Source organism: Halyomorpha halys, unplaced genomic scaffold (assembly GCF_000696795.3).
Source record: "Halyomorpha halys isolate HHAL.00 unplaced genomic scaffold, Hhal_1.1 Scaffold458.1, whole genome shotgun sequence".
Taxonomy (NCBI): Eukaryota; Metazoa; Arthropoda; class Insecta; order Hemiptera; family Pentatomidae; genus Halyomorpha; species Halyomorpha halys.
The window spans coordinates 39102-51544 of NW_027113640.1; the positions used below are offsets into that span (position 1 = coordinate 39102).

The window sequence follows — 12443 nt, forward strand, 5'->3', positions numbered from 1 at the left end:
GATGCCCTGCTTTTTAAGGCTCTCTAGTTCTTCTCGGATGTGTTGTCTTAACGCCTGTGGGTACCGCCGCTCTTTCACGTACGTAACCTTATCCATCTTCAAAGGAATTTCGTGAACGGTTTCCCCCGTCGCTCCTAGCATATCACCCTCTTTGAAGAATATGTCCTTGTATTCAGACTGAATTTTCTGCCGCCACTCCCTCGCTCGGTGTACCGCCCCTATCTGCGCCTTTCCGTTCCCCTGAGACTGGAGACAAGAAAAATACTTTCCCCCTATCTGAACAAGCCATTTTCTTTTGCCTATTTTTATCCGCGCTCCCACCTTGTCTAGGAGGTCACACCCGATGATCGCCTGGTATTCTCTTGGCATACTTCCCATAATATGAACAACTAGTTTGTTTCCACTAGCCCCCCATCTACTCAACCCCACCTCCACTTCCCCCTCTACGCTACAGGGTCCACCCAGGGTAATTAATTTACAATTACATACCTGAATCTGGAGTGCCTTCTCACCCTCATACATCCTCTCCAATGCTTTCCGACATAGAATAGTATGCGAGCTCCCAGTATCGATGAGGCACCTCACTCCCCCAACTCGGATAATAGGCAAACCGCCACCACCACTCTTCACGCTATAGTTCGCCAGCATGCGGTTGCCCCTCTGCCGACACCCTCCTCAGATCTCAGCACGAGTTCTCCTCCCTCCGGTCCTCCGTCTCCAGCTACTACGTCCACTGTTGTGTTCGCCTGCACTCCCTGTCTCCTCCATCTCTTCATCTCCCTCCGACACAGCCGAGGCCGCCGACGACCCGCTTGCTGACCCTTCGTGTCTGACTCGACTAGTTCTATGCCGTATCTTTTGGGCATTAACTTCCATGGGTTCCCCCTGATCTGGATCCCTTCTTCTGTACATGTAAGGGCATTGTTTGGCAATATGCCCCTCGTTGCCACACTCGAAACATTTGGTGCGCGGGCACTGGGCCACCAGATGTCCCACCTTTCTGCATCCATGACATCTCCGATCATCCTTACGTCCTTTTTCTCTTGGTTTCGCCTGGTTCGGTCTCTTATCACCATTTCTTCTTGTCCTCTCCTTCATGTACTCTCCATCTCTCCTTTGCCACGTGCTCTGTGGATTCCTGGAGCGATAATACTGCACTCTAGTCCATTCCGATTCCTCGACTTCCATGCGCGCCTCCTCCTCTCTGGCACCGGCATCCATTAAATCCTGTGCACACTCTACTAAAGATCTGTCCTGTGCCAGACCTTCTTTCCTCCCAATCTCTTTCACTAACTGTACTTTCAGTATGCCAGATAAAAAAAACATGCGGGCCTGGACCTGGTCCATCACCATCAACTCACTTAATTTATCGGTAATCCGATTGTAACGCGCAAGCAGTTCTCCAGCATAACGCCCTTTGGATTGTCCTTGTTTTCTTCTTTCCCGAAACATCTGAAAGATGTCTTCCTCCGGGGCCCATCTTCCACCTCCATATGCCTTCATTAGCCGTTCCTTTACGGTGTTCCAGGGCGTTTCCTCGTCCGCTTGTATCTGGTTGAGGATACCACGCTTTACTCTGCATACTACCGCTGCTTTGAGTTCTTCGGCATCGCCACCATCCAGCAGTCTCTCCTCGTTTTTAGCCTGAATCCTTCCCATCAGCCGGTCACCTCCTTTTATAAAATGGCTCAGTTCTCCAGGTTCCCCGGTGAATTTCTCCAAATCGGAAATCGCCTTTCTAAGATCCTGTGTGGTTGCTGTTCTTATTTCGATCCATTCCAGGGCGTTAGCATGTGTCTCCGGCATCGTGAGTGCATGGAGAGTTGGCATTTCTTCCAGTACTGGATGAACCTCGGCCATTTGCTGAGCTACGGTCTCTGACTGAGTTACATGCTGCTCTACGATCGCTGGGATTACGTTTCCATGGCTGTCAATATTTAAAACTAGGGCTCTAACAATTGGAGTCATGGCGAGTTAGAATTACTAGAAATTTGTGGTCCCAAAAATAATTTTCTAATCACTCCCGGGTTTCGGCACCAGTTATGTTAGGTCTCTAGAATGAATTAGATAAACGAACATAAAGTCACAGTGTAAAAGTAGGTTTATTATCTATCGCAATTTTACAATAATGGGATTTTCTATATTGTTCCATATGGTTTACGTATGGAGCTAGGTATTATGATCCATTAATGTGTCATCATACCTTAACTTATATATATAAAACTTAAATAACAGATATATTCTAGAAAAAATATTAAGTTAACAATAAGTATATTAATTAAAGTGTATCCATTTAATGCATCATATAAATACATACTTGAGAACTGGAAGACTCAGTTGTAACTGTATCAACAACAGGAAACCCACAATAAGTTTCAGAGGACAAAACGTCGACCAGCTTGGAAACTCTAACTATTGTAGGTAATACAACTACTGGATAACTCATTACTTCACTAGCGAACAAATTTGATGATAGAGGTGGTGGTTCCCAAGCCAAGAGCGGCACGCCTTGTAGCTGGATATGTATATCATAAAAACCCTAGAATCAGAATATATAAAAATCCTGTAATTAAATATATCATAAAAATTATTATTTGTACACTAAAAAAGAGATTATCAATATTAATTCCCCCCAATATTAATTAAATACCCAAGTTATTGTTTAACATGGACATTGTTTGAGCCATTTCTTTTTTTTTTTTTTGTTAAAAAAAATTCCAATATAATTTTATTTATTACTTTTTCCAAATGTTTACTAGTGGTTTTGTTTTATTTCATTGTTATATTGTTTGAAATTAGGGAAAATAGGTTTTGTGTATTAATAACACAAATAAATGCACTGCTGTTTCACTGTTGTTATGGATTAGCAACGAAGTATCCTATCGGACCGACAACCCCACTAGCTGACTGGAGTCTATTCAAGAAGGTCCAAGAGATAAGTTGTGGTTGGTACCAAATAGTTTTATTTCATCAGAAATCCTTTCATTGGTCGTTGAGATGCTGATCTCAATTTCTTCAGTAAGTGATGTGCGTTATATTAAAATCAACTTAGGTGAAGAAATATATCAACTTAACAAATTAATAATTGAGGTCAGTAGGAAAAGAACATTAACAGATCAGTTAATTAGTTGTACAACTAGTTACTTATCTTTTTTGTTTAGTTTCTTTTTACTAATTAGTTTGATTCAAAAGAAAAAATTATTTTGGTTTAAATTTATGTTTAATTTATATATATATCCAAGTTGTTGCTCATTAATGATCTATATGTTCACTATATAAACATTATGCTGGATCTAAATGTTTAGCACTTGTTGCAAATCCAAGATAATTACAAATGCTTTGTAAAGAAAAGAAGCAACATCCACACACTTGTTTAGTTATTTTGAATTACTTTGGCTTATATACATTCGAAAATATATATTCGATTTACTCTATTTTCGTTGTAAAATGGAAGAAAACAAAGATAGGCTAAATAAAAAGAAACGTAAATATCAGCAATATAGGTTGTAGATGATAAAAATTCCTATAAATAGTACTGTACTACTAACCTATAAATTCAACCTTTGTTCTAGGATTTTTATTAGAAACTTTTTAATTTAATTACCTGGACAATAAGGTCTTCATAAATATATACTTGTGCTATGTTAAATCAAAGATAAACTGCTAAAGTTAGTTAAAAATATTTGAAACAATATATTTTACCGAATCGATAGAATTTTAAAATATACAATCTTAAACAATAGTTAATTATTGAGTCCAAAGGTTAATTATTAAAATAAAGAGAGCACGGACATTTATCTGCTAGCAGTTCTAAAACAATAATAACTGAAAATAAACGTGTTGATACAGCATGAGTACCTTTTGATTTGTCCTAAAAGCCGATACCCAATTTAGGCAAACTTAAACCAGCCTCTCTAAATAATCAATCCTCAACTTATCAATCTAACATTAGCATGAATTTGCCATTGTTTGGCAAACATATAGTGACACTTTTATATGTAATTAACTCATTTCAAATTTGGGATTATTCATTTGTTTATTAAATTTTAATTTTACATTTCTTCCCATAAATATTTATTTTTAAACCTCAAATTACTGGCGTATAACATCCTTGCCCTATCAGATGTAAATGGGAAGATATGATACAATGATAATAACAACAATGATGAATAAATATTTTATGTCATGAATATTTATATTTGAGTTTAACAAACTTAATAAATCGCCAGAGATACTAACATATTTTTGGAAAGAAATGATATCTCAAATAATGTAAGAAATCATAAAAAGAAAAAAGAAAAAAAAGAAAATCAGAAAATAATGAGAATATATCAGTGATAAGTATATATTTGTAACTTAGCAATATAACCAAAGATCATAAATACTAAAGTATAACATAAATATATAATAAAGAACAGTATAACAAAGGTATAATTACCTCACAAAAATATTCACCGACCCACTTTGCAGTCATAAGTGTTATCATGAGGGGTAATCCAAAAGTGATGTTACCTGTTGCTTCGATTAAGATAATTGTCAAACTGATTGTCATTCTAACGACGCCTCCTAACTGAGCTGCAGCTCCAATCAGTGCATACTTTCCAGGATCTACCCAAGTCTGTTCATATCAACAAGTATTTTAATATGTAATATATGATAATCTAACAAGATATTATATCACCAACCAACCATCTTACAATACACAATATAATTATAAATTATTTAACTTTTCGATTTTTCTCATAAGAAATAGGAATCGGAAAGAGGCAGTATAGTATATTGTAAGATATTGATTAATCCTAATGTACACATGTTATGTCGATATATGAATACCAGGATACTTCCCCGGGCCACAGCAAGAACATAGATAAAAGCGTTCATTATTTTTTTTTTTTTTTACTTACATAATAATATTTTTTGAAATTAATGAACAAATTTTTGACATTGAACTTTTGTTTGTCTTTCGAGGTATTTGTTTGTTTAAACATACAAACTTTTGAAATTACAATTTCAAAATCCAAAAGTCTTATAAAAATTTATTGTTTATATAACAGTTTTTTCTAAATTGTATTCTTTTACTAACTCATTTCTGTAGTAAAAAGATATAATTTTTTATAATCTAAAAAATTTCTTCAGCATTTTTAAAAATTATAATACCCTTAGTTGTTTTTCTAAAAGTAATACTCAAAATTCCTTCAATATTGGACAAACTGAGTTTGATTTGATAGAAACTTATTCTTTTGTGCATTCATGTTACATATGGAGCGATTTCCACATTTATACTGCCACCTCTTGCTTTCAAAATTAGGTGAATAAAGTAGAGATTATAATCTTTCTTCTGAAAATAACCATATTTCTAATCTAATGCAGCATATATTTTATGGCATTCCATTGATTTTGCCCTTGTAATGTATTAATCTATTTTATCTTATTTAATCTGCTCCAGTAAATCATTTTTATGTGTTTTCACCTTTATTAGTAATCTTTTTTTGAGAATAAAAAGTCAAACTTTCTCCCTATTTTTCCAATTGTCATTACCCAAGTTCTTTTCAACAATTAATTTAGCTATTAGATGTGGAAGGCGTAGGTGATCCATTTGTAGCACTTTTATCTTATGTACATATAATCAGAAAAAATAATATGTAATATGTAATTTTAAAGTATAAGTATACAGATTACTAAATTCTGCTTCCAGAATATCATATAGTTAGCTGTATTATCAGAAAGCTCAATCATTTTTTACTTAAACTACCTCTGCAAGTTTTTGATCTCCTGGAATTCTTAATATACAATGATTTTGACCGATGGCAATAACCTACCACAGCTAATACTTGTGATAAACTTTATATTATTACTAAAAAAGTTTTTAATATAATTCAAAACTTCAGTACTTTAACCCTTTAACTTCTCCCTTCCCCCGGAAAATAGGGTTTTTGTCCCAGTGGTACGAGGAAGCAATTAAGCATGAAAAGATGTTAACCCAATAGCAAAGAAAAAAAATTAAAGTACATAAGTAAAATATTATTGACCATATTAACTTATTTCAAAATATAAATTACCGCATTAGGATAAATGTAACCAATGAAAATACCGATGACCCTGCCCCAAGCTGCTCCAGTAAGAAGAGTTGGAATGAAGATACCAGCTGAGACGCTGAGACCGTACGTCCAGATGGACAAACCGAAGTAAACAACCATGAAGAGAAGCAAAGTCCAAGGATTGTGTGAGGCTACAAAGTGCAATTAAAACAATAAAGTACTACGTTATTACATGAAGATAATAATAATAACCAATAATTAACCACTAATACTAATTAAAACATCAATGTAACATATACAAAAATACAGGAGTGGTGCAAAAATCACACAACTTTCACTTAGCATCCTACTTAATGTTGAAATTTATCTTCACTTGTTTCAGAACAGATAATTTACATTATTCATTGCAATAATATTTCCCTCTACTAACTTTCCAAATGAGCCTTTCGTTTGACGAATTGACTAAGTTAAATTTTAACAGGAATAATCATATTTCTCATTCCAAAACTTTAAAATTTTTGTTTTAAGTAACTATAAAGTTTGACAGAAATATAAGAATATAACAGTTAACTAAAATTTATGTTGTGCTAAAACACCCATTTATTCGATTCTAATTTGTTATTGAATCAATATTGAAAATACTAATAATGTCTGTATGAAGTTAGTTATCCTATCTATATATAATTGAAAGGCTTAAATATAAGTTAAATGAAATAAAAAAAGTAATCATTTAATAACTATGGTGGAATGACAAAAGCAAATAGATGCAAGGAAAAACTGTGCATGCGCCCACTCACTCAATTAAACTTGTATTAGAACAAATATTTTATTAATGCGGTCTTAGTCATTCTCCTTTACCTTCTATGACTTTCTATGTTAAATACTATATTTTATAAAATCTTTAGATTTCCAACAATATACAATACATCTGTAGTAACACTATTATTTTCAGAAACGTATTTTCAACCTGGCAAAAAGTATGTTTCCTCTTATTTTTTTATGTTAATATTAAATCCTTTCATAATTTATATTTATCTAGTTTTCACTGCTTGGTTAATTATTTCAAATAAACATAATTAAAGGTAATTTAGAGGAAGACGTTTTAAATAGTTGTCATTTAAGCCCTGTTAGACTGTTTCAATGAAGAAAAAATCTATCTGACATTAAAGACCACTGACTTATACATTAATATACCGAGTTTAATCAACATTTTTAGAGCCTTTTTTGAGAAAATTGAAAAAATATGAAAAATTGATTCTATAAAGTAGCATTTCCAGTAAGTCAATTTTAACGAAAAAGTTGCTTTCACATCCCAGGCATACATCTATGTAATTTTAAAGTCATAAATATTTAATTTCAGTTTTACATGACTTTTCGTTTTTGAGCTAGGCTGTTCACACACAGAGACCACCTTGAGAGACTTACTTAGTTATTTGGACTCAAGGGACTTCAAAATATGTATTTCAGTCCAAAACACAAATTCAAAATTTCTCACGATTGCAATACTTGCTCTTACTAAATATTACATATATTGGTAAGTGAAAGTAAGGTAAGATAATAAAGGGTTACAAAGTAAGGTAAGATGAGATAAAGTGTTACAAAGTAAGGTAAAATAAGATAAAGGGTTACAAAAACTTAAACATATTAACCTGGAGGATCATGAAAGAGAGACCTCACGCTAGCTTCTGGTACCTGAATCCACAGCGCAGCTATTGCGTTGTATTCATTATCTCTACAGTACATCTAAAGTTCAAATAAAGATATATACTAATTATTTAAAGAAAAATTATCAAAATATCAGTTTTATCAGAAGAAATTTCAATTCATAGAAATAATACAATAAAATTTCCATAAATCGAAATCTTATTAGTTTTATGGATACAAATACAATTTCCTCTTGAGTTGCTTTGCTTTCATATTTTAAAAATAGTTTTGGGGAAATTTTAATTTATAACAAACAAATTAATTAGATCAAATAAATGTTGGAATAATCTATTCAAATCAAAAATATATTGACACAATTAATAATCATAAAGTATTAAGGGGACTGAAGAATGAAGAAGAGGAAAAGAATGATATTGAATCAATCAACAGATGTTTTGAACAGGTTACAGAGAACTTATCCATTTTTAAAATTAGGAACTTTAAAATTAGGACATTTAAAATTAGGAAGAGAATGATATTGAATCAATCAACAGATGTTTTGAACAGGTTACAGAGAACTTATCCATTTTTAAAAATATTTTTCAGGACCTTTTTGAGCAAGATAAAAGGTAAAAACCAACTAATCAATTAGAACATTCTATTTTATTAAATACTTTATAATATAGAGTTTAGAGCATTTATTTATTTTTTGTTTTTACATTTAATAAATTTAAAAATTCAATTTAATGTTTGTTTTTTTTGTGATTTTCTGGTTAGTGCTTTCCTAATAGTAGCATTCTTTTTCTATGGGCCCTAGGTAAATGGCATAACAATGTTTTACAGTAAATAGAAAGACAAACCTGAACAGGATACTCAGTTGGATCTTGGCCCAATGGTTTGCAATCATTAAGTGTGTATATCATTAACAAAGCAACTGTAGCACTCACAGCAGCTACCAAACAAGCCTCCATTACTTTTAGCATTCTAGCTTTAATGTACCTTATAAAAATAATAATAATATTTAATTTTTTTAAAAAAATACAAGTTCTAAAAAAAAACACATTCTTTTGCCAGCTTACCTCATTCGAAATACAGTCAATTTGTAATTAACATAGGTATACAAAGAGCCTAACAGTCCACCAATTACTCCCATAAAACAATAAAGTAGCAACTCAAATAGCTCATAATTCAGAGTTTCGAAATGCCCAAAATTTAGTAAACCATAGAAAGTTAGCTCTCCTATCAAAAAAGTATAAAATTTTAATCATAAAGTTTTTTTTATGTTAAAGAGTGATCTGTATACATAATGAAATAAACAATATGCATATTTCAATTATTGAATCTGATCACATAAAGGATATGCTCTTAAACAGTAATATAGTAATTATATGTCACTATATGATTAAAAAAATAACGATGAAGTGATAAGTTGATATAAGTTATCAATATTAATTAGGAATTATAAGAATTTTAATTTATTATTCATAAAATTAGATAAAACTAAAAAGTTTGTTTGTCTGAAAGTGCTTCTCAAAAACTACCAATGTGATTGGAAAAACTCCCTTTCTTTTTTATAGATCATCAATTGACGAAAGCCTCAGGTTATATAGCATCATGCTACAATCTACAGGAACAGAGCAGTAACCGTGTATGCAGCTGTGGCAAAAATCAATTCTTTTGAAACCCGAAATGTTTGTAGATGCTTTTTCTAAGGCTGTAGATGTGCATTAAGGCTGGATCTAAAAAGCTATGTATTTTAAGTGGCTACAATTTTTTTTTAATAACTCGAAAATTATGCCACTTCTGCAACATTATATTGAGGAAGGCTTTAGGCCATCACACAACAATCCCTATGAACAGAGCACAAACCAAAGCTTACAGAAAATCTTCTGTAGATATGAGGCCATAAACATTCCTATTATGATATTTATGTGAAGTAAGGTTTGACTTAAGAAAAGACTGTTTTTTTTCTCAGACCATTCAAACAAATTGTTTACTAACAAGAGGAGGCTAAGCACGTGGAATCAATGATTTCAGTTTTTATTGCATGATTTTGCACATTTTGGGTATTTTAAAGAATGAAAATCCAATTTCTAGATACAATGCACACTAATACCATTATATTTTAGTATAAATCACATAAATTTATTATCTGTAAGATAACAAGATAAGTGATATCTAATTACAACAAGAAAATAAATCATGCTATTCCTCGTGGAGCCATTTGATTACAAGTTATCTTGGCATTGATGAGCAACAAGTTTTATGCCATTAAAAAAACAAAAAAAAAAAACTGAACAACCTCTATTACATAAAAATACTTCAGAGACTGAATTCTAAAATAAAAAAAAGTAAAAAAATGAGATAAAACACCTACAAAGCACTAACCTGGATGACCATGGTAAGTGCTTAGAAGTATATTTAAGGTAAATGTACAAACTGATGAAGCGAAAAATATCCTCCAAGTTAAACTTTGATTCCAAAAACTGCTTCCTTCTTCAAGACTAAACAGAACACCACCTGAAAAATACTTTTATGTGAGCAATATAATTACTAATAAAGTTTCATGTACTCAGAAATGATACAGCTTTACAAGAAAATCAATAAAATCGTACCAACAGGAGCACCAAAAGCTGCTGCAACACCTGCAGCTGCTCCACCAGAGACAAAATCTCGTTTTTCATAATCTTCTCTGAAGTAATAGAAAAAACCAAAATCTTTTTGAAGAGATGTACTTTTCCCTTGAGAAATACCAGCAGCTACAATAGCTCCCGTATGAATCATAGGCCCTTCCTAATCAGACACAATTCTTAGTTTATAGGCCAAACAAATCAAAATTTTATAATATTCAATAATATCGCTACCATCAAAATCACACTAATAGATATAGCTTTCAGGCTACAACTTGTAATTCATGTTGAATTCAGTGATTTGCTTATATAAGTTCTAAGATATTATGTTTTTTAAAAAAGTTTTTACTCATTAACACAAAGCTGGTTGTGCCCTTCTAGTAAGATACGGTTGGTCTCACCTTTCCTTAAGATACAGATGGTAACCTTCAGTTTTTGGCAATTTTTTAATAATTCAATTTACATTAATGCTTTAATTTAAATTATTAACTACCTTTCCACCAGCAAGTCCTCCTGCAACTGTTGAAATAACACCCACAACTTTTACTAGAAGGGTCTTGATACGAACTAGGCGAGGCATATTAACTCCATTGAGGTAACATTTAACTTGTGGAATACCACTTCCAGCAGCAACTGGCTAAAAAATATTTACAGTCATTATTAAAATAAAGAGAATTATGGCCATTAAGAAATATAGATTTCAATTATTTTAAACACTAATAATTAAATCTATGAACAATAACAGAATATAATCTATTCAGTAATTGCTTAAAAGTAATAATTAAAAAAAAAATTACCTCAACAAAAGCCACCAGAAATGACCCAATAGAAACGATTCCAACATTAAATCCTAACCACACTAGGTAAGGCACATATAAACAGTCTTCAGTCAGACAGTGGTCAATATCTAAGTTGAATTCAGGATAAAAATATAGTAAAGATAAATAAATAATTAAAATCAAATAATCTTATAGTATACTAATAAAGGATACAAGCTTTAATATAGCCATATTTCATATGAGATAATACATCAATGGCAATATCTATAATGACACCAATGAACGCTGTGCACACTCCTATTAATAGAAAAATAAACCATCGGGCAAGATTTTTTCTAATTAAAAACGAATATCCTTTCTTTCTTTCCTCTTCAAGAAACAAATGGTTTTCACACACTTCGTAATTTAGGCTCTGAAAAAACAAGAAAATTTGAGTTGTATATCAGGATGTATAACAATACATCAAGAAATATGTATGCATATTTACTTCATATTTAGCAGATAAAATGTCCAGCGAGCCAACAGCAAATGTTTCTGTTTTTCTAATTTGTTTTCTTGGAGGCCAAGAACTTGATTCAGGATTTCTTTCATCATTAGTAGGTCCTACCTAATCATAAAATTTAAATATTTAGTAACAGAACACCAACAATGTTACCCTTACACATTTAAAAACAACTTTTTAATTACTTCTTCTGTCCTATAGGTCAATGAGCCAGAAGGATCTTTAATAAGGGGTTCTTGCTCATTTTGTTCCATATTGTATTATTTAAAAATATACATCCCCTTAGTTCAAATCACATAAATAAACAATAATTTATTCTGAAAAAGTAATAACATATTCAATAATGTAATTGAATAACAAACTTTCAGAATAACTTATACATAATGTAATGTATTTACAAACTGGTCCTCGTTCTGATAAACGTTTAAAGGATGGTAAATCACATTTATTTGTGAACTGAAGAACTAACAATAAGCCAATGAGTCATATCTTTAATCTTTCTACAATACGAAGGTTATGGTTAGTTCCTTATTTTATTAAGGCCAAATCATCAATCAAATACAATGATGACTTATCTAAATATTTGAATAAGATTATCTGATTTCTCTACGATGCATGAAAACCAGACATCAAAAGTAAACAAGGTAAAAACAAATTTATCAACACCAGTTAACTCACGACAAAGAGGAAGAAAGCAAATATCAGGCAATGCATTTTTTAAAGGCAACTTTGTTTGCATCATTACTGCAAACACCTATTAAATTCAAAGCAATACTAACATTACTACCATGATTATTAAACGTTATAATGAAAATGACAATTTGAACGTTATTATAAATAAATACATTTT

At 31.8% G+C, this 12443-nt stretch overlaps 1 protein-coding gene across 1 annotated transcript in view; it reads right to left on the bottom strand.

Annotated features, from left to right (window-relative positions):
• Positions 1 to 12128, bottom strand: part of LOC106683036 (H(+)/Cl(-) exchange transporter 7) — a 16765-nt gene extending 4637 nt beyond the window's left edge. The window contains exons 1-14 of the mRNA XM_024360257.2: positions 11992 to 12128; positions 11779 to 11910; positions 11579 to 11698; positions 11305 to 11503; positions 11110 to 11219; positions 10806 to 10949; positions 10298 to 10475; positions 10071 to 10202; positions 8762 to 8921; positions 8543 to 8681; positions 7688 to 7781; positions 6060 to 6229; positions 4439 to 4618; positions 2318 to 2539 (exon numbers count right to left, since the gene is read on the bottom strand). Of these exons, the coding sequence (XP_024216025.1) occupies positions 2318 to 2539; positions 4439 to 4618; positions 6060 to 6229; positions 7688 to 7781; positions 8543 to 8681; positions 8762 to 8921; positions 10071 to 10202; positions 10298 to 10475; positions 10806 to 10949; positions 11110 to 11219; positions 11305 to 11503; positions 11579 to 11698; positions 11779 to 11847 (1917 nt within the window). The 5' untranslated portion in view covers positions 11848 to 11910; positions 11992 to 12128. The remainder of the gene's footprint in view (positions 1 to 2317; positions 2540 to 4438; positions 4619 to 6059; positions 6230 to 7687; positions 7782 to 8542; positions 8682 to 8761; positions 8922 to 10070; positions 10203 to 10297; positions 10476 to 10805; positions 10950 to 11109; positions 11220 to 11304; positions 11504 to 11578; positions 11699 to 11778; positions 11911 to 11991) is intronic.
• Positions 12129 to 12443: the final 315 nt, after the last annotated feature.